This window comes from Somniosus microcephalus, chromosome 21 (assembly GCF_052327205.1).
Source record: "Somniosus microcephalus isolate GS21.2 chromosome 21, FLI_Smic_1.0, whole genome shotgun sequence".
Taxonomy (NCBI): domain Eukaryota; kingdom Metazoa; phylum Chordata; class Chondrichthyes; order Squaliformes; family Somniosidae; genus Somniosus; species Somniosus microcephalus.
In genome coordinates, this window is record NC_141007.1 from 53,798,431 (window position 1) to 53,821,563 (window position 23,133).

At 46.4% G+C, this 23,133-nt stretch overlaps 1 protein-coding gene across 1 annotated transcript in view; it reads left to right on the top strand.

Annotated features, from left to right (window-relative positions):
- The first annotated feature begins 2,956 nt into the window (after positions 1–2,956).
- LOC147102803 (cleavage and polyadenylation specificity factor subunit 4-like) overlaps positions 2,957–23,133 on the top strand; it is a 30,671-nt gene continuing 10,494 nt past the window's right edge. The window contains exons 1-4 of the mRNA XM_085963637.1: positions 2,957–3,350; positions 15,379–15,429; positions 17,709–17,861; positions 20,154–20,249. Of these exons, the coding sequence (XP_085819763.1) occupies positions 3,248–3,350; positions 15,379–15,429; positions 17,709–17,861; positions 20,154–20,249 (403 nt within the window). The 5' untranslated portion in view covers positions 2,957–3,247. The remainder of the gene's footprint in view (positions 3,351–15,378; positions 15,430–17,708; positions 17,862–20,153; positions 20,250–23,133) is intronic.

Sequence of the window (23,133 nt, forward strand, 5' to 3'; positions counted from 1 at the left end):
CAAAGTTTTCAAGATATTACAGGGAATAAATAGGGTAGATAGAGAGAAACTATTTCGACTGGTTGGGGATTCTAGGACGAGGAGGAATAGTCTAAAAGTTAGAGCCAGACCTTTCAGGAGTGAAATAAGGAAACACTTCTACACACAAAGGGTGGTAGAAGTTTGGAACTCTCTTCCACAAACAGCAATTGATGCTAGATCAATTGTTAATTTTAAATCTGAGATTGATAGCTTTCTGTTAACCAAAGGTATTAAGGGATATGGGCCAAAGGCAGATATATGTAGTTAGGTCGCAGATCAGTCATGATCTCATTGAATGGCAGAGCAGGCTCAAGGGGTTGAATGGCCCACTCCTGTTCCTATGTATATCAATGGTGTGGAGATGCCGGAGTTGGACTGGGGTGGACAAATGTAAGAAGTCACACGACACCAGGTTATAGTCCAACAGCTTTATTTGAAATCACAAGCTTTCGGAGCGCTGCTCCTTCTTCAGGTGAAGTGGAGAAATGCATAAAGACACAGCTTATATAGTCAGAGAATCATGTCAGATGTTTACAGGTAACCTTTCCAACTGCCATTTATCACACCTCGGCAGAGAGATAATCACAGCAGTCAAAGGTGTGAATGGTGTCCAAACAGGTCAGTCAGGGAAACATTACATCAAAGAACAATGAGGTGGGGTCACAAGGGGTCAAATATTGCAGATGCTGGTGTCTGTATGAAAAACAAAAAACAGACAAAAAACATTTTTTTTTGGCTGGAAATCACAGCAGGCACCTGTATATCAATTTCAGAGAAAGCCACAGCACGCATTACACTTATAGTGACCAAAGGGAATATTTTTGTCTATGATGGATTAATTATTCAATTCTTGTTTGCTGGTCATAGGGTTAAAATGAGTTATACCAGTTACTTCTGGAGGCTGAAGCAAAATCACATCCTAATCAGGTATGCCAATCAACAGTGATGCATATCTGCAATTTATTCCTGTAAAACAAAAGATAGTTTAATATGTTAATATATGTTGCGTGCAAAGCCATTGGTGCCATTTTCTCCAGCAGTGTGTCCGGTACTATTTGGATAAATAGAAGTAAGTGCCCTACAACTATAAGTCTTAAGCCTTGAGTTTCCAAGACTGCTAAAGATTATCTTGACCGCCAAATAATCTTGGTATTTGGAAGCCTGTGAGCAGCTGACCATCTAAACATAGTTATGAGAAATACAGTTTTTAAGTGTCCTTTATTCTAGTCTATCCTCAGAATTTGGAAACATAGAAACATAGAAGATAGGAGCAGGAGTAGGCCATTCAGCCCCTCGAGCCTGCTCCGCCATTTAATGAGATCATGGCTGATCATCCAAACTCAGTACCCTGTCCCTGCTTTCTCCCCATATCCCTTGATTCCTTTAGACTTAAGAAATATATCTAACTCCTTCTTGAATATATTTAATGAACTGGCCTCAACTGCCTTCTGTGGTAGAGAATTCCACAGGTTCACCATTTTCTGGGTGAAGAAATTCCTCCTCATCTCAGTCCTAAATGGCTTACCCCTTATCCTTAGACTGTGACCCCTGGTTCTGGACTCCCCCGCCATCAGGAACATCCTTCCTGCATCTAGTCTGTCTAGTCCCGTTAGAATTTTATAAGTTTGGAGCTATATCTCAGACTGTATTGGATCAGCACATCATTCAACCTGAACCCATAGGGGCACAAAGTTAATCAGAGGCTCTGTGGTAGTGTAAAGCCGTGTAAGAAGCACGCAACATGTTTCAATGATCAGTTTTATGTTTAACAAAGAAGTTTTGTTATTTTTGATATTTTAATAAGAATAGTACTATAAATATACTGTTTCAACTGAATATTATTCCTTTACCGAGTTAATGTTAACTAAACCTGTCTTGTAGTTGATAGCCTAACCTACATTCGGATAGTATTTATTCTTCCCCCTACCAAAGTCTAGGCGATTACATGATTTATTCCAGTAAACCAGAATACAGTGACTACACTTATCTGGATATGGGACAGTTAAAAGGCACACTCTGGTTCGTAGGGAGCAGAAGGCCCAGCAGAGTGACAAATGGTGCAAACCCAAGGAATATATCTACTGTAAAAAACCCAAAATGTAACACCTACCCACCAGCATATTAATTGGCCTGAAAAACTTCCTTCATATTTGTAAATAAGGAGTTATGCAACTCCATTGCACAAAATGATATATATTGGACTAAGTAGCACTGTGTCAGGCAGGTGTTAGGCTGGATCCAACTGCATATTATTCCATCGCCAGGCTACAACTGGGATTATCACATTATATATACACTCTACTACAAATGTAAATTCTTCTGTGTAAAGCAAGGTAATCACGTTTACTGCTTTGTTTTAACCATATTTACTGTTTGTGCATAATTCATATATATATATATATGCGCAAGTTTGGGCAACAATGGTTTAACAACAGCGAAAACTTACATGCATCCAGTTGGATGCCAACAGCAACAATGGTGCCAAGGGTTGTGTAAGAAAATTAACACAGTATGAAGAAACTGGAAACAGCAGTGAGCAGTTACATTCAAACTATATACAATCAAATTCAATTCAGCTGTGCAATAAAATGAGTAAATAGACAGTTTTGTAGGACCTGTTGCATTCTTACCTGTGTTCAGTACTTTCTGTTGAAGGATTCTTTCTATAGATTTTGCTCCAAGCAGAGAATGGAACACTCAACTACATCAGTTCTGATCTGCCAAGAGTTGATGTAACCAAGATAAAATTCAAAATGCACTTCAACTTATAAATTAACCAAGATTAGAATTTCCCATTTTTAACTTTCCCTTACAATACAATTGTAAAACACTAAAATAATTTTCAATCTATTGTTGCAACAAATATTCACTGAAGTAATAAACTCCAGCACCCAAAAAAACAGAAGGCAAGATCCACCTCAACTTTCAGAGAAAACTAATTAAATCTCTATCCCTATTAGTGAATCAGGACATGTGACCACTAAAAACCCTTAACTTGGAAGTAATTAAATTAAACTGTTTATTCAACAAATCTATTTTCACACTATAATCTGTAGTTTATTACGAAAAGTCATTTTAAACAGAATTAATTTTTTTTTAAATCCCAGCAGGCCCTGGGCACTGGCATATTTATAAATAAAGTTTGCTGAGTCAAAAGGCTGTTTCCCTTATGCTTACTGAGAATAGTATTCACTGAAAGAAAGAATTTGAATGTAAACATTGAAAGATGCAAGAGTTGATAGCTGGTCTACAAAAGATGAGATTTGATTTTGAAATTGTCTTGGAACAGCAGAGAGGAATTGTGGAGTTGCCCTTTTCCGGCATGGACAGTAAGTGGCAAATTGTAATCTGGAACTAAAACTGGGGGGGAAAAATCAAATGCTTGTTCTTAAGATGCACTGCTGCCTTAGTATTTAAAAAGTCTGTTATTGTTTTCATAGTATTGGGAATCTAAATGTATTGGAACTAATTTTAATATTGTGGCAGAGCCACCAAGGGTCTCAGAACAATTAGTAATAATCCCTTTAACTACAGTGTAGTGCAGCCGCGGACTGCACCTTTAAACTGCCTGTTAACTGTACTGTATTGTGTTTTCCTGCACTCCACGTGATGATGTCATGACACTGATCACGTGACCACCAGTGGTGCGAAGAACGCGATGACGTCATGACGTCAGCTTCCAGAATCTTCCAGTAGTCGTCGAGTGCCCAGCAAGCTGATTAGACCTGTGTACCGTTTCTCCTGTAGTTTCCCTGTTAACTTCGTTGTTCATTAAAACCTGTTGATTTGATTCATCGAGTCGAATACCTTATTAAGATAGGAACCTCCGTTCCTACATTGGTGACCCCGATCTCGTCGGACAACTTTCATCGAGGATGAACACGAACGCCGTCGCCCTTAAACTGCCACAGTTCTGGGAACAGCAGCCAGCAGCATGGTTTTTCCAGGCAGAAGCACAGTTCGCTCTCCAGGAGATCACAGCGGATGCGACCCGTTATTATTATGTGGTTGCCGCTCTCGACAGTGCCACGGCCTCGCGGGTCGTCAGCATCCTTGGCAGCCCACCGGAGGAGGGCAAGTACGAAGCGCTGAAAGCCCGTTTGCTACAGGTATTTGATCTTAAGTCGGAGTGGGCACACAAGCTTATTTCCATGCCCGGCCTCGGGGACTCTAAACCATCAGAGCTGATGAGTCAAATGCTCACGCTGTTGGGCGCGGAACCCCAATGTTTTTTATTCCGTGAGCTTTTCCTCCGCCAGCTACCCGAACCGGTTCAGGCGGCCTTGGCCAACACTGCCATCACAGACGGTGCTGAACTCACTGCAGAGGCAGACAAGATATTTACTGTTATTCAGCAATGTTGTGCAGCCACGAGGCGCCTTTCCCCTACGCGAGCGAAGCCCAGCCCTCCCCCAGCAGAATGGTGCGCGTACCATGCCCGTTTTGGCACCAAAGCTCGATGCTGCCGGCCTCCTTGCAGTTTCCCTCAAGAAAAAAAACTTCAACAAGCCCGCGTCCTCCCGGACGGACGACAAGGTCTGAAAAGCACGGCAAGTTAGCTATGGGGCGGGCTCAGCGGGCAAACTCATTTACGTTACGGATTCCATTACGGGCCGACGATTCCTGTGCGACACTGGTTCACAGTGCAGCATCCTGCCAGCTTCAAAGCTGGACCTACTATCCGGCGGCCAGGGGCCTTCCCTCGTGGCAATAAATGGCGCAGCCATGCGTACGTTCGGTAAACGGACGGTAAACTTAACCTTCGCCGGTTAGGTTTTGTCTGCGACTTTATTACAGCTAAGGTCTCACAGGCCATCCTGGGGGCTGATTTTTTCTGTGCCAACGGTCTGCTGGTCGACGTCCAACACTGCCGACTCATTAATGCGTCCACTTTCCACGCAGTGCCCTGCCACCGCAGCACCGCCGTGTCCTGGTCGGTGGCCTGTGCGGTTCCGTCGCAAGACGGGTTTACGCGCCTGCTCGGCGAATTTCCGGAGCTCACCAGGCCTACTTTTTCCGCTGCAGGCACACGGCACGGGGTGGAGCACCATATCTCCATGACCGGAGCACCCGTTTACGCTCGGGCGCGGCGATTAGAAGCCGGCAAGCTGGCAGCCGCAAAGGCTGAGTTCCAGACCATGGAGCGCCTCGGGATCATCCGGCGTTCGGACAGCCCTTGGTCCTCCCCACTGCATATAGTACCCAAACCAGGCGGCGGATGGCGACCTTGCGGGGATTACAGATGCTTAAACGACGCCACGACACCGGACAGGTATCCTATTCCCCACATCCAAGATTTTTCGGCACATCTGGCTGGCAACTCTATATTTTCTAAAGTGGATCTCGTGCGTGGATATCACCAACTTCCGGTGCACCCTCCAGACGTCCCCAAAACGGCAGTCATCACTCCGTTCGGCCTCTTTGAGTTCCTCCGCATGCCATTCGGTCTGAAAAACGCAGCGCAAGCATTCCAGTGGTTGATGGACTCTGTCTTACGGGACCTGCCCTTCATTTTTGTATATTTGGACGACATCCTAATAGCCAGCAAGGATACGACAGCTCACATGGCCCATTTACGTACACTTTTCGCCCGACTCAGCCAACACGGCCTTATTGTCAATCCGGCTAAATGCATATTTGGAGTATCCAGCATTGATTTCCTGGGACACAGGATTACCCCAGAAGGCGCCGTCCCACTAGCCACCAAGGTAGAGGCAGTTGCCGCATTCCCGCGGCCTCACACAGTCAAACCCCTGCAAGAGTTCTTGGGGATGGTAAATTTTTATCATCGTTTCGTCCCCAAGACGGCCCGGTTAATGCAACTTCTGTACGAAGCACTAAAAGGAAAGTCGGGCAAGGATGTTCTCACTTGGACACCGCAAATGGACCAGGCGTTCCACAATACCAAGGCGGTGTTGGCGGATGCAACTATGCTAGCACACCCACTCCCGGGCGCGACTGTTGCCCTCACTACAGATGCCTCCGACTACGCCATCGGAGCAGTTCAAGAGCAGTGGGTCGACGGGAGTTGGCAGCCGTTAGCCTTTTTCAGCCGCCAACTGCGCAAGAACGAGCGAAAGTATAGCACTTTTGACAGAGTTGCTGGCCCTGTTTTTGGCCATCCGGCATTTCCGTTTCCTTCTAGAAGGCCGTCCGTTCACTGCATTCGTGGACCACAAGCCACTCACCTTCGCCATGGCCAAAACGGCGGAACCTTGGTCAGCTCGGCAGCAGCGCCACCTCACGTTTATATCCGAATTCACAACGGATTTGGGGCACGTGTCAGGCAAGGATAATCTCGTGGCGGATTGCCTTTCCCGGGTTCCATTCCAGGCAGTCCACCTGGGCATCGATTTCGTCGGACTGGCAGAGGATCAACTGGCAGACCCAGAGGTACAAGCGTTTAGGACCACTCCTTCCAATTGGCAGGTTGCAGACGTGCCGTTTCAAGCGGCAGGAACCACGCTCTTGTGCGACACATCCATGGGGGTGCCCCGGCCCATTGTGCCGGTCGAATGGCGCAAGAAAGTATTCCAGGCAATCCACGGGTTATCTCACCTGGGGATGCGGGCTTCTCAACGGCTAATGTCCCGCAAATTTGTTTGGAAAGGCATGCATTTGGACGTCCGGGACTGGTCAAACGATTGTGTCGATTGTCAAAAATCCAAAGTTCACCATCACTGTTGTGTATGTGTACCTTTAAGAGAATAACTGGTCTCAGACTGCAGTACCAGCAGTGACCACCCCTGTATAAAAAGGCGCTAGCAGCCTTCTGTAGTTTCCGTTCCCGATTGTCTCCATTCAGTAAAGACTTGTTAAACCAACTCCTGCATTCCATGTCTCCATTAACACATGGATTTAATACTGGCGACGAGTAAGAAACGAACTTACCTGCAACTCGGCAGCACCTCAGACGACGTTATTGACGGTCGAAGCCAGAAGAGAGAAAAATAAAAATAATAATCCACAGAAACTCGAGAAACGGGCGTCGACCGTGGCAACCGCCCTCCAAATCATCGACTTGAAAAGTGCAGGAGAGACTGTCGAGAGCCAGGCTTGGTCTCCAGTCTGTGGTTTCCCAGCCAATCGGGCGGGTGGCAGGTAGTGCACTGATCCTTCCTGGGCTGCGGCGGGCTAGAGCTCGATCGGGTGGCTCTGCAATGGGGCCGGGCAGCAAGTCGGGAAGCAGAGAGAGAGAGAGAGAGAGGGTGGAGCACACAGGGCGCGGCCGGTGCTTCGCAGCCGGGCAGCGTTCGGACCTAAGAAGAGGGAGGGAAGTGTCCCAGAGGGTCCGCTCCACGACGGGAACAGTTAAAAATAAAAATACCACGGAGAGCGGCGTTGACGGCAGCGGCGGGAAAGCGCGGGAGGCGCCATCTTAACTCGGCGGGGAAGAAGGAAAAGCGCGGGAGGCACCATTTTGATCCATCGGGGACGAAGGAAAAGCGCGGGAGACGCCATCTTAGATTTTCAAGATGCCAAAGACTGGCGATATCACTGCCTTCGATAATGCAATAGAAGACTGGACCACGTATGTGGAAAGAGTCGAGGTATATTGCGAGGCAAACAAAATAGCCGAGGAGAAAAAGGCATCGGTATTGCTAAATTTAATGGGCGCAAGAACGTACAGCCTATTTTGGGACCTGATTACTCCAGCCAAACCGAAGGTGAAGAGTTTTAACGAAATTGTTGCTGTCCTACAGGAACACCTAAATCCTACACCGCTGCTGATAGCAGAAAGATTTAAATTCCACAGGAGAAATCAGCATAAAAATGAGAGCAATGCTGATTACCTTACGGAACTACGCAAGCTATCAAAGCACTGCCAGTTCGGAGCAGGACTGGCAGATACCTTACGGGACAAATTTGTCTGTGGACTCCTGAGTGAAGGAACCCAGAAGAGGTTACTCTCAAGAGAAAGAGCTGACGTTAGATAAGGCTTTCAGCGTGGCAGTATCATACGAAGCAGCAGCAAGGGGAGCTGCGGAAATACAACAAAAGCCACAGGAATACGGCACCCATGAAATGACACGGGGATTTGCAAAATGTTATCGCTGCGGCAGAACAAACCATGACCAGAAGGACTGCTGATCCAAGGACAAAATATGCAGGCAATGCGGAAAGATGGGACACATTGCACGAGTTTGCAGGTCTGAGAAGAAGACCAACGACAATAAAAAGGCTACTAAGGAACCGTACAGGAAAGTACAAAAGATGACGGACAGTAGTTCCGAAGACCAGATGAGCGATAGTGAATCCGGGAACAAGAGACTAAGCTGTCTCAAACTTCACAACGTAATCGCAAAAGAGGATCACCGAACCATTTGGGTCACCCTCATGATAGCAGGGTCCCAAGTCAAAATGGAATTGGATACAGGATCAGCTCTGACCGTCATGAATCGACGAGACTACGAGCGGCTATTCTCACACATACCCTTGAGAGAGACATCCATTGTCTTGAGGACGTATACGGGGCAAAAAGTATACCCCAGAGGAAAAATAAGGGTGCCTGTCGAATACAACGGCAAGAAAATACGGAAATTGTATCTCTACATTCTGCAAGATGGTGGACCACCGTTATTGGGACGTGAATGGATCAGAAAGATAAGTTTAGACTGGCACTCCATTCAGGCACTGACGGTGGCTGGTAAAAAGGATGACGACGTCACTCCTGGACGATTGTCAACAATCTTAGCTGACGCCAAAGAGGTATTTCAACAAGAACTGGGCATTCTTAAAGGTGTAACCGCCTCGATAAAAATAGAGGAGAATGCAATTCCCAAGTTTTTCAAAGCAAGACCGGTACCATATGCAATTCGCCCAGCCATCGAGGCAGAGCTGGAGAATCTGGAGAATGCAGGCGTGTTATCTAAGGTAGACTGGAGCGAGTGGGCGACACCCATCGTTCCTGTCATGAAGAAAATGTTAAATAATAAGCCTGAGGAGCCAAGGAAGGTTCGCATCTGTGGGGACTTCAAGGTGACAGTGTACCCAGTCCTTCACACAGTACAATATCCTCTTCCAAGGATAGAAGATATCTTCGCCTCACTATCTGGAGGGAAGCGTTTTACAAAAATTGACCTAGCACAAGCATATTTGCAGATGGAGGTTGAAGAATCCTCTAGGAAGTATCTCACGATAAACACTCAAAGGTCTTTACCAGTATAATCGACTGGTATTCGGAGTAGCATCAGCTCCGGCGATATGGCAAAGAGCGATGGAACAAGTCCTGCAAGGGATTCCGAGGACTCAGTGTTACTTGGACGACATCCTAGTGACAGGTGAAGATGACAGTGAACACCTTGCCAACCTAAAGCAGGTGCTCACTAGACTACGTGAACATGGGCTACGAGTGCGAGTTTTTTAAGAAACGGATATCGTATTGTGGCCACGTGATTGATGAAGAGGGGTTGCATAAGTCCCCTGACAAAATTGAAGCGGTAGTTAAGGCTCCAGCACCTGAAAATGTGTCGCAACTGAGGTCATTCCTCGGATTGGTGAATTACTACCATAAGTTTTTGCCGAATTTGTCCACAATTCTGCATCCACTGAACGCCCTACTATGAACGGGAGTAGCATGGAAATGGAGCGATGAATGTAAGCGGGCCTTTCAGAAGAGTAAGGACCTAATCACTTCAAGAGAAGTATTGGCTCACTGCAACCCATCACTACCGATAAGACTAGCGTGTGATACGTCTCCCTACGGCATTGGGGCGGTACTGTCACATAAATTCCTTGATGGTTCTGAGAGGCCGATAGCTTTTGCGTCACGCTCGTTAACTTCAGCCGAGCGTAACTATGCCCAGATTGACAGAGAGGCCCTCAGCCTAGTGTGGGGGGTGAAGAAGTTCAATCACTACCTGCATGGTCAAAAATTTACTCTAATAACTGATCATCAAACTCTTGTCTCCATTTTCAACCCTCAGAAGGGCGTACCGATAATGACAGCACAACGGCTACAGAGGTGGTCCCTTTTCCTAGGGGCACACCAATATGACATCGAGTACAAAGGAACTAAACAGCATGGGAATGCTGATGGATTGTCGCGCCTACCATTGCCGACGGTGGAAGAAGAACTTGCAGTGGATCCAATGGAGATATTCCACTCGACCATAGTCGAATGTCTCCCTGTGACGAATGCAAGCATAGAAAAGGAAACACGAAATGACCCGACACTATCCCGGGTCTATGATTTAACAGTGAAGGGATGGCCAGCACATGGCGAACCACTGCTGCCAGCATTCTCGCCGAGAAGAGAACAGCTGTCAGTGTGCAGAGGAACCTTGATGTGTGGATCCAGAGTAGTAATTCCACCCAAATTGAAGGATAGAGTGCTCAATGAGCTTCATGAGGGCCATCTGGGAGGGGTAAAAATGAAGAACTTAGCTAGAGCGTTTGGGTGGTGGCCGGGAATCGATAGAGAAATCGAAGAGATGACCAAGAGCTGTACAGGATGCCAGAAGGTCCAAAACGCCCCACCACAAGCCCCTCTACATCCATGGGAGTGGCCCTCATCTCCATGGCAAAGGGTGCACATTGATTTTGCTGGTCCCTTCATGGACTCGATGTTTTTAATTGCGGTGGATGCACATTCAAAGTGGCCAGAGGTAATAAAAATGTCCTCAACCACCACAGAAAAAACTATTACAGTCTTACGAACCATATTCGCCAGGAATGGGCTTCCTGAACAGATTTGCTCTGACAATGGACCACAGTTTGTGTCTGAAGAGTTCCGGAGGTTCTTAAAGAACAATGGTGTTAAACATTACACATCTGCCCCATATCATCCAGCCACTAATGGATTGGCCGAGAGGTTTGTTCAAACATTCAAGAAGGCTATCAAGGCAATGTGTAATGAAGATATACCCCTACAACACAAGGTGGACAACTTCTTGTTTGCCTACCGGAATGCGACACATGCGGTTACCAACCAAACTCCTGCCATGATGTTCTTCAATCGAAGACTACGATGCCGCTTGGATTTGGTTAAGCCGAACATCAGAAGAGATGTGGAGAACAGGCAGTTTCAGAATATGAATGAAAGACCGACCAGGAGTTTTAAGATAGGTCAACCAGTTTTGGCCCGGGACTACCGCACTGAGAAATGGCAGCCAGGAACGATTTGTACACGGCAAGGACCTCTCATGTATAGCGTGGACGTTTGAGAGCGCATTGTAAGACGCCATGCTGACCAGATTCTAGAGTCACGGGAAAACGTCAACTCCACACCACGATCTGATACACCTGGCGATGAAACCGACGTACCAATTGCATCTACCGCAGAATCGGTGATATTGGAAGCAGATGAACCAAACAACGACATTGATCCCGACTCAACCTTGCCAGAAGAACCTGATACCCCAAAGAGGCGTTATCCAGACAGAATCAGGAAGCCTCCTCAAAGACTGAACTTATAATTGCTTAAACTCAACCAATGTATCTAGCAACCGTAATTGTGATTGTAATTAGTTATCATTTAGTTGTTAAATGAATGTTATGTACTGTTTATCTAAAAGGGGAGGAATTGTTGTGTATGTGTACCTTTAAGAGAATAACTGGTCTCAGACTGCAGTACCGGCAGTGACCACCCCTGTATAAAAAGGCGCTAGCAGCCTTCTGTAGTTTCAGTTCCCGATTGTCTCCATTCAGTAAAGACTTGTTAAACCAACTCCTGCATTCCGTGTCTCCATTAACACACGGATTTAATAGTCACGTCCAGGCTCGGTGGCCAACTTCCCGGTGCCTGAGCGCCATTTCGACCACATTCACGTGGATTTAGTAGGTCCCCTTCCCGGGTCACGTGGATTCACACACCTCCTGACGGTGGTAGACCGGACCACCAGGTGGCCAGAGGCGATTCCCTTGGCCGCTACCACCGCAGCAGACGTCGCCAGGGCGTTTCTTTCATCGTGGGTGGCTCGGTTCGGGGTGCCATCGGACATCTCCTCGGACCGCAATTCACATCAGAGCTGTGGAACGCAGTGGCACAAGGCCTGGGTACCAAGCTGCACCGTACCACTGCGTACCATCCGCAGGCAAAGGGTCTGTGCGAAAGGTTCCATCGGTCTCTCAAAGCGTCCCTCCGTGCCAGCTTGAGGGGACCCAACTGGGTGGACAGGCTCCCATGGGTGATGCTGGGCCTCCGGACAGCCCCAAAGGAGGATCTTCAGTCTTCATCGGCTGAGCTGGTTTATGGCCAGACAATGAGTGCCAGGTGACTTTCTCCCTCCACACACCGATCCATGGTCTGCAGCTCAACAGCTCCTGCTACATCAGGAGGCGGCTAGGAATTTCCTGCCCATCCCAACCTCACAGCATGACCTGCAGAGGCCTCGCGTCCCGCCAGAGCTCATGAGTTCGAACTATGTCTTTATTAGACAGGACGGTCACAGAGACCCGCTCAAGCCGCCGTATACCGGACCTTTTCGTGTCATCTCATCAGGGGAAAAGTTTTTCACAGTCGAAGTCGGTGGAAAGTCCGATACCATCTCTATCGACCGGCTCAAACCAGCCCACCTAGATCGGAGTGAGCCTGTCGTGGCCGCCCAACCGCCATTGGCCGCCAGACCAGCCGTGCACCAGCCCACCGTCAAACAGCCCGATTCGGCCTCAGACGCGCCTGCACTTCTGACTACCGTTTCTGCCTCGCCCGAGACGCCACTTCTGCTGCAATCCGGCACTGGTTCGTCTACTAACGCCCCGTTTCCGCTGCCTGAGTTTCGTCACCGTTCGGCCAGGATCATTAAACCTCCTACTCTGTTGACAATGTCTGTTAAAGTGGATTCTGGGGGGGCGCCTGTGGCGGAGCCACCAAGGGTCTCAGAACAATTAGTAATAATCCCTTTAACTACAGTGTAGTGCAGCCGCGGACTGCACCTTTAAACTGCCTGTTAACTGTACTGTATTGTACTTTCCTGCACTCCACGTGATGTCATGACGCCGATCACGTGACCACCAGTGGCGCGAAGAACGCGATGACGTCAGCTTCCAGAATCTTCCAGTAGTCGTCGAGTGCCCAGCAAGCTGATTAGACCTGTGTACCGTTTCTCCTGTAGTTTCCCTGTTAATTTCGTTGTTCATTAAAACCTGTTGATTTGATTCATCGAGTCGAATACCTTATTCAGATAGGAACCTCCGTTCCTACAATATGTAACTTTTATAACTTTTTTTTGTGTTGAAATTCCTGATTATCTTGAAAGAGGTCGGTTTTTAAGAAGGGTTCGGAGGTAAAGGCCTGGATTTTCCGGGGCCTATGCCACATACGCGGCCGTAAGTGCCTCGCAAGTTCCCGGTTTACGCATGGGCTGCGTATGTGTGAGAACCGGGAACTTGTGATCTGTCAAAAATATTCTTGATAGATTCCCCGCATGCTCAGGAAATGGACATTCACTGGCGGGGAGTTGCCCAGCAAATGCCCATGAAACTCTTATGCCTGGTAAAAGCAGGCGCGAGGCTGCCTTTTACCAGCATAAGGGTGAAAATAAATCATTTTAACATTCAAAAACCTGTAAAATAAGTTTGTTATTTTTGGGCCCTTAAAAAAAAGTTTACATTTATTTTTCAAAAAACTAAGTTTTTGTTTTAAATGTTTAATTAAATTGTATTTTAATTAATTTTAAACATGTAATTTTTTTTATTTCAGTGCTGTAAAAATCTATTTTTTGGGTGATTCCTATTAATCTTATGGGGATTCTGTAAATGGAATCCCCATAAACATAATGGGAATCCCCTTTCTGATTGGTTGGGCCAGCCCACGTGATCCCAGGGATGCTTGCGAACCGCCTGCGCCCCCCGGGATACGTGGGCCTCTACGCAGCCCTGCGCAGAGAGGCCCAGGAGCGCGAGTCTCCGTGGATCCAGGACCATCGGGTAGGTGCGTAGATTTATTGCGGTTCGGAGGCATCTGCCTCCGACCACAAATTCAGGCCCAATGTTTTCCAAAATCTGAAATTCTTAATGAAAATTTTGCCTCATTGTATAATAAATTGTCCTATTATTATTTATTTTGTTCAGATTTCATCCAGTACTTTGAAACTTCAGTTTCAGATATTTAAAGTGGACAGCAGTCTCCTAATGATACCATGAATTTAAAGTCACAAGATCTGGTGCCCATATTTAAACTCCTGTAAGCTTGGATCCCTACTTCAATTTGTATTTTGCTCTCTCAACTATTCCTGAATTATTTTGTGGGAAGAGTGTCCGATTCAAAATCCAATTCCAGCTGTTGTGAATTGGGTCTTTTAATAATTTGAAAACAGAAATATGGACTAATTGAAATATGTCCATCTGTTTATGACTGTTTTTTGGGGTTCTATTGTCTTGTAATATGACAGCATCAAACAGTAAAATGCTAGTTAATCATTTTGGTTCCAAGCTACTAAGCAATATTAGTACCTGGCCCTAAGAAGCTTATGCTATCCTCCTTGGAAGCAGGGATTGGGCATTAAGGGTCTCTTTGAGGCTGGGTTGGCTCCAAGATGGCAGGCCTAGAATTGGGTGATTTTGTAACCGAGACAAACCTTTATGGCAGGTTCAGTACTTCAAGACCGAAGCAACACAGATCTACAGTACGTCAGGGGACTATCGATGATTGACCAGCCAGTCTGGCTTCTTGATGGAGAGGGATTCGATCTGTTTAGAACCACATAACCCTGCAAGCCAATTTCCTAAAGAAGAGGGCAGTCCTCACTGGCCAGGCAACGGGAAGCTTACCAGATGAGCTGTGTGGTTGTACTTGGTTTGACATCAGCAGTACCCCAGCACCTATTTCAGAAGTCACTGAACCTTGACTCTTGGATCTATACCCAGGTTCTTTGGTTCAGATATGTTAACTATGGGAGGAGAGAGTGTGCACTCCATATTAGACAGATGAAAATTCTAGTTATGTGGATTTCTCGGTAGTTTGGTTTTCAAACTCTTGTGTGGTTTTTTTTGTGCTTGTCATACTACAAAAATGCTTATTTATTCTTTTAATTATAATGAGGCACATCTCAAATGAAGTATTGTGGCATGTTAGATGTATAAGTTTGCATGTGCAGACTGCAAATTTAACATCTTCAATGGTTTTCAACGGTTAATTTTAAGACACTGTCAGAAGATTATCAGAAGTAGGTTGCTACTGCTGTAGTGCAGTAAAGGGAATAGCTATAGATGAATATTACACACTGTTTAATATTGGCAGGTGCAGGGAAAAGTTGATGTAGGATGTTAACTGCAAAGATGCAAGAAATCCATTCGCCTGAGCACTACATGGAAGCTCACTGAACAAACAAAATATATGTAGAACCAAAAGGCTGGAATGAAGACAATAAGAGAATAGTCTTGCAGTTGTGTAAATATTGTGATCTTTCTTTGCAGAATCTGGTTCAGCAGTCTGCGAGCTTTTCATTAAAGGTGAATGTTTAAAAGGTAAGATATTAATTGATCTGAAAAACATCATTCAAATACAGAGAATGTGACCTGTTTATGTTTACGAACAGAACTGCCCTCCAATAAGGTAGAGTCTCAAATGGAAATGTTCCATAGATGTAGTATGGGATGCTCTGTGGCATTGTCATTAACACATTGGCCTGTATTTTCCGATGCCTACGGGTGGGTACGAGCTGTGTACACACCCGTAGGGACGTCGGAAATGCCGGTTTCAGGCATGCGAAGCGCATGCGCTGAAAACCGACATTTCCGATGTATCAAGAATCCTCTTGACAGATCGGACGCCTGCCCTGGAGAAGGGCCTCTGCGGGGGGAGAGTTCCGCTTTCTGGAGACCCTCCGCCCGCTGTAAACCCTTAGAAATCTTATGCCTGCATAAGAGTTGTAAAATGTAAAAAAAAAAATCACTCGTATAATTTTAAAAAAATTTTAAAAGGTAAATTTATTTTTAGCCCCCTAAAAAACTTAATTTAATTTTTTGAAAAAAATAATTATTTGTTTAAAATATTTAATTTAATGTAATTTTAACTCATTTTAAAACTATGATGGGTTTTTTAAATGTTGTTTAATGTATTATTATGTTTTTGGGGTGATTTCCATTCATATATTTGACAGGTCTATCTGTCAAAAGTATGAAAGGAGATTCCCTTCTGCTATTGGCTGGCCTGACCCACGTGATCCCAGGGACGCTGGCGAACTGCCTGCGCCCCTGGGATACGTGGGCCCTGCACATTTCGACTGTGGAGAGGCCCAGGAGCGGAAGTGTCCGGACCTTGGGAGCCCTCGGGTAAGTTTGTAGATTTTTTTCGGATAGGAGGCCTCCGCACGCAGGAAGCCTCCTATCGGAAATTATGGACCATTACCTTAGGAATGTAAGGGTAATGTTGACCCACATGCTGCTCCTGGTATGAGTCTGTTTGATGGTGTCACTGGTGCAAAGTGGAACTGTGTGCTATTTTTTTTCAAAGCAATTTCATCGGTCACCAGTCATTTTGGTTACAGTATTTTTAGAGTTGACTTTTTGAACATTGAACATTGGTAAACAAGATACTTAGCCTCAGGAAATGTGCAAACCTGATGGTATACAATTGCCAGTGTTTAAAGTTACAGAAACATAGATTTAGAAAGGATTTGGATTTAACCACAATGAAATGTTACTGGCTCATTACAGATATTTTCAGCTCAACACTTTTTTTAAAAAAAAGGTATGATAGCTAAACATTGTTAAAATGTACATTTTCACTCTGTGTACCTGCTGTTACTCTCCTGGGAGACATGCCACTAGACTTATTCAGGGGATGGACATTTACTTCATATAATAATCCATTCCATTTTTTTTTTAAATGCTGTGCCTTTTTAAGGCTCCCGCTCCCCCAACCCTGCTAGACATAAGTCCCCGACTGAGATAGTGATTGGGTATCTTACTGTCAAGTCACTGCTGCTGCTGCAGATTATCAATTCCGCTGTGCTTCGCCCACCCCTCATCGTCAAATAAGTAATTTTTATTCAATAAATCTATCCCCCTGACAATCCAATTGAACTCTGGAACTCTGTATGTGGGGATACTATAGGTGTGAGTTGTATTTACAATTCCCTGGCAGTGACCATGGAGCATGTACATGCTGACTGTTTTTGTCTTAGTCTAATGCCATCAATCTTATTTTAATGGGGAGACCATGAGCCAGTGGGGCCTGAAACTCTCGTTGCTTAATGTCTCCGCCCATTTGTGTGTAGGTATAATGGAGAATGATCACCTTCATTTCTTAACATGGATGACATTCTGTGAATTCAAATAAAAATTGAATTTCAGAAAATTATTATAGTAACATTCAAAATCAACCTTGAAAATTGACACTTTAAAGTTAATTGTGTAAGATGACAGCAATTAATTACTACAATAAATGTAAAGGAAGCATTTGATGTGATTTACTAAATGGATAATTGCTAATTAATTCCTCATTACAATACCTATGATGAAGACTACTGTCTTACAGTGACTGAATAAGTCAATTTCAGTTTTGTTACTTGCAATTACAGGATTTTTCAGTGTTTGAGAATTCTATTCCATGATTGTCAACTTTTCCATGAAAACTACAAATCAGCGGCCTTCCCCGTGACATCTGCTTAGTAATAGACCTCACCTACAGACTGAACTAGATTCATTTTTCTCCTATTCTCTTACTGCACTGATTCCAATACTTGGGTAATTTTCCAGTCTTGCTACAGTTGTAGTTAATGCTATCTTTTTGGTTGTTGCAGCAAAGATGTGCCCATTTCGGCACATGTGTGGTGACAAGTCCATTGTATGCAAACACTGGCTCCGAGGCCTGTGTAAAAAGGGGGATCAGTGTGAATTTTTACACGAGTATGACATGAGCAAAATGCCACGGTGCTACTTCTATTCAAAATATGGTAAGATTTATTTCTATGCATAACCTTAGGATAATAATAATGACCGACTTGAGATACCAAGGGTAGAAATTTTCATGTTAGATGATTGGTAGGATTTTTTTTAAGAGACTTTTCTAAGATCCGAAAAGACTTGTTAGGACAGCTGACTAAAAGTGGTAAGTAGACAACACAGTTGAAATTAATTGCCATAATTGCTTCTAATGTTGAACATTATAAATAAAATAGTAGGGCTGGAATCTTGCCCATTCATAGTTAATGGGTAGAAATTCTTGCTGTCTCATAAACTTCTAAATTAGAACATTTCTAAATTGTGATGCAGAAAATAAGTCTGAATGCACACAATTAATTTTTACACTTCCCTGACCAGGGTATACATAAAATGGGAAGCTTATCAGTTAATATCTGTAACGAGTCTGATTTACTTTTTGGTACTGTTCCTAATTGACCAGTATCACTGCAAGAGGAATTCGCTGGTCTGAGAGATTTCACATAAAGTACATTCTTGAATAACTTTTACTGTATTATTCTTAAATAAGATTAAAGAAGTTCCCAAATGCTTCAGTGGGTAAATGTCATTTGATGTAGTATTCAGGTACACAGACTGCAAAGGCTTCAAGTTCAATTACTGTCTGCCTTCCTGAGGTGGCATTGGAGCACCATGATGGCCTCTGTCTCTGGTCTAAGGAAGAGAAAAGTCAGCCAGGTTTTCTGTTCATAATCATTATGAAGTAAATTATACAAGGTTGATGAGGCACAATAGGATTGGGGTTGGCTGCAATGCCCTGCTGACACTTGAGCCTAGATTTCTGTCTTTTAATGTCCCAGCAGTGGAGGTTTAACTGCTGGGCGCACCTATTGGAAACCGGAGCATACTGTCCACAATATTCTGTCCATTAAAATGAATGGGCAGAAGATCATGGGGGAGATCGAGGGGGTGGAGGGGGGAGGGAGAACATGGGTGGGGGGGGAGGAGGGAGATTGGGCAGGGGGGGAGGAGAGAGATCGGGGGGGAGGAGAGAGATGGGGTGGGGGGGGGAGAGATTGGACAGAAGATTATGGGGGAGATAGGGGGGGGGAGGGAGAACATGTGGGGGGGAGGAGGGAGATCGGGCGGGGGGGAGGAGAGAGATCGGGCGGGGGGGAGGAGAGAGATCGGGGGGGAGGAGAGAGATCGGGCGGGGGGGGAGGAGAGAGATCGGGGGGGGAGGAGAGAGATCGGGCGGGGGGGAGCAGGGAGATGGGGGAGGAGGGAGATAGGGAGATAGGGCAGAAGGGAGTAGGGGAGGAGGGAGTAGGGCGAGGAGGGCGGGGGGGAGGAGGGAGGAGGGCGAGGAGGGAGGAGGGCGGGGGGGAGGAGGGAGATTGGGGGGAAGATATGGGGGGTTGATCAGGGGCGGGGGAGAAGGGGGATTGGGCGGGGGGGAGATCAGGAGGAGATGGGGGTGATCTGGGGGGTGGGGGGAGATGGGAAGGGAGGTTGGGGGGTGTCCGATTGTGGGGGGAACTGGGGTTCGCGATGAAGGAACGCTGGATCCAGCAGTTCTAGCTTTCCTTTAGCTGGCGGGTTCCCCCGAGGCCAAGGAAACCCACCCGCCCACTGTTAAATTTAAAGTGGTGGATCACCATGCGGCACGCAGCCTCATTATCATATTTAAAGTGCCAACTCACCTCCTGAGAGCGGTTTGGCCGCCTGCCCCCCGCCTGCAATCCTGCCTCTGTTAAAACTGGAACTAGGCGGGTTGGAGGCGGGATTCACATTTTTAACACTGTAACCTCCCATCCAACCCCAACCCACCCGTTTTTTGTGGTTAAAATTCCCCCTCCAGCGAGTTTGAAAAAGGAATCCATTGCAATTCAAATTAGGCCATAATTGCCTGTGGGAGGGGAGGTTAAAGAACTAAGTGTTGCTACCACTTGCATTCACCTGTTCCTTTTTAATAACAGCAGTATGCTTGTTCAAGCTGTTCATATCTAAGAATCAATTTGTCTTCATTTTTCTTTCTTTACTGCTTCCCAAAAGACCTAGCTAAGATTGGGAACTATTGGTGTAGAGAATAGCAGCCGCAATCTGTTCTATCACCACATAGTATAGTTCTGACGAAGGGACATCGACCTGAAACATTAACTTTATTTCTCTCTCCACAGATGCTGTCTGGCCTGCTGAGTATTTCCAGCATTTTCTGTTTTTATTTCAGATTTCCTGCATCTGCAATGTTTTGCTTTTGTCCCGCATAGTATAATATTGGTGCACTGGAATGCTGAGCCACTATAACTTGCCTATTTTGGATGCAGGTGAATGCAGTAAGAGAGAGTGCCCCTTCCTACACATTGATGCAGAGATGAAAATTCAGGACTGTCCCTGGTATGACCAAGGATTCTGCAAACATGGTAAGTAACTGCTGATTTTATCTTTCTTTATGGTCAACACTGTATTCATTATCAATTTTTCTAGTGCTAAGGATTCAAAAATGTTAAGTCATTGCGAGGACCAAAACCCTTCCTATTCTGTATATAAAATATGTTTTTCCACTCTTCTTGAGCAGGATGTCCAGCAGCTGATAAAATGAATAACATCCAAGGGGTAGATTTGTCCCCTGTTCTGCTTTTGGTTTCTATTCCTGTGTTACTAAAAATGAACAGTTTTAACTCGTACTGGCCATCTGCAGAGCAGTGAAGTAGAGTTGGGATAGCACAATCCTTCTGGAGTTTATCTGGGGAAATAAGTTAGTATGGTGCTAGACTGGAGTTTTGTTCATTTGTGGTTAAAGGAAGGTGGTTGTAAAGCTGGCTTCAGATTGGCAAGGTGTATAAGAATGATGAAGACACAAGAATACAGGGATGGGTATTTCCTGCTGTCTTATTGTTGGTAAATTAATGAGGATTGAATACAGCAACTCAGTAGGCCACAGAATGATAGACATTTGCAACAAAGAAGGAGGTCATTCAGCCCATCAGGTTGTGATGAAATATGTCATTCATCAGACTCTGTATTTAATTACATATATTGTATTGCCTGCTCCTGTGTTTTCACCTTGTATTGTATATAGTGCACCGCCCCCTTTCTCCCCATTGGGTGTGTCGGCTCCGCCCATACCTGGCCCTACTTAAGACAAGCCCAGGCTTGTCTTGCAGCAGAACACCAGAATGCTAGGTGAAGACACCGGCATCTTTCTTTGCTAATAAAAACCTTGTTTTATCCAGTTAACTTTGAGCCTTGAAGTTATTGAGGCGCATCAATTTTATTAGCAAACTTTCAACGATGGATCAACTTTTGAAACCGGAACGCTTGGATTTGGACCCGCATGCTTCGGATGCATCGGCACGGTTTGGACACTGGTTCCAGTGCTTTGAATTTTTTATGGCCAACTCCGAAGCCGTCACAGCCTCTAAAGCCACCGGAGATGTGAAACTCGGGATCCTGCAGAATCGGGTAAGCCACCGGGTTTTTCCACTCATCCAAGACGCCGCCACCTACCTGGATGCCTGCAACATTCAAGGCCCACTATCAGCGGCCTACCAACGAGGTGTACGCCAGGCATCTGCTTGCTACCTGCACACAGCGACCCGGAGAGTCGCTAGAGGACTTTCTAGTCACCCTAAAAGTGCTTGGCAAAGACTGCAAATGCAAAGGCGTGAAAGCCACGGTATACACAGACGAGCTTATTCGGGATGTCTTTATCGCAGGCCTTAGCTCTAATTACATCCGGCAGAGACTGCTAGAGAAAATGGGCCTAGATCTGACACAGGCTGTGGACACAGCGCGATCGCTGGATGTGGCTCAGAAGAACTCTGACTCCTACTCTTCAGGCCGCGCGGCCCACGCCGCCTCTGCTTCCCCGCCCGGTAGCCCAACACCGTCGGGGCCCTGCTGTCCCCCCAGAAGCCCTACGACCGCCGCGACGCATCGGGGCCCCAAATGCTACTTCTGCGGGCAGCCGAAGCACACCAGGAACCTGTGCCCGGCGAAAGGCACCACCTGCTGTAAGTGCGGTAAGAAGGGGCACTTTGGGAAGGTGTGCAGAGGGAACCCCGCAGGCAAACCCGCCACCGCCGCGTGCGCGCGGCCATCTTGGACGCCATCTTGTCCGACCTCGTGGGGTCCGCCATCTCGCGAGCAGACATCGTGGACGCCATCTTACCCGGCCTCGTGTGGCCCACCATCTTGTCCCGATCAGGGCCCTACAGTGGCGTCGATCACAGTGGACCAGTCCAGACCGCACCCACTATCCAAATCGATGGTGGACATCGAGGTAAACGGGTGCAAGGTTAAATGTTTAATTGACAGCGGGAGCACGGAGAGCTTCATTCACCCGGGTCTGGTACAACGACTCTCTCTAACTGTAGTCCCTACTCAGGGCACGATCTCTATGGCCGACAAAACCCAGATATCGACTATTGTGGGTTACTGCGCGGTACGATTGTCTGTTAAAGGCACTGTATATAATAATTTTAAACTGTTAATTATGAAGGATTTATGTGTGAGCGTGATCTTGGGCCTGGATTTTCAGTGCCACCACCAAAGCATCACGCTCAATTTCGGTGGGACCCAGCCGCCCCTCACAGTGTGCGGTCTGGCTACCCTGAAGGTAAAGCCGCCTTCGCTATTCGCGAACCTTACCCCTAACTGCCGGCCAATAGCGACCAAAAGCAGGAGGTACAGCTGGGAGGACAGGCGGTTTATCGCGACCAAGGTAGACAGGCTCCTGAGGGAGCGCATTATTGAACGCAGCAACAGCCCGTGGCGCGCCCAAGTGGTGGTGGTGAGGGGTAGCGAGAAGAAGCGGATGGTGATTGACTATAGTCAAACAGTCAACATCTATACCCAACTAGACGCCTACCCGCTACCCCGCATATCCGAGATGGTGAACCAAATTGCCCAATACCGGGTGTTCTCCACTATCGACCTCAAGTCAGCGTACCACCAGCTCCCTATCAGACCAGAGGACCGTTCGTACACCGCCTTCGAGGCAAACGGACGCCTCTACCAGTTCCTCAGAGTCCCCTTTGGGGTGACGAATGGGGTCTCGGTCTTTCAGAGGGAGATGGACCGCATGGTCGATGACCACCACTTGCAGGCAACCTTCCCCTATCTCGACAACGTCACCATCTGCGGCCACAGCCAACAGGACCACGACTCAAACCTCGCGCGGTTTCTCAAAACCGCACAAAAACTCAACCTCACTTACAACGAGGACAAGTGCATTTTCAACACCACGCGCCTCTGCATACTAGGCAGCGTGGTGGAGAATGGGGAAATCGGACCAGACCCCGA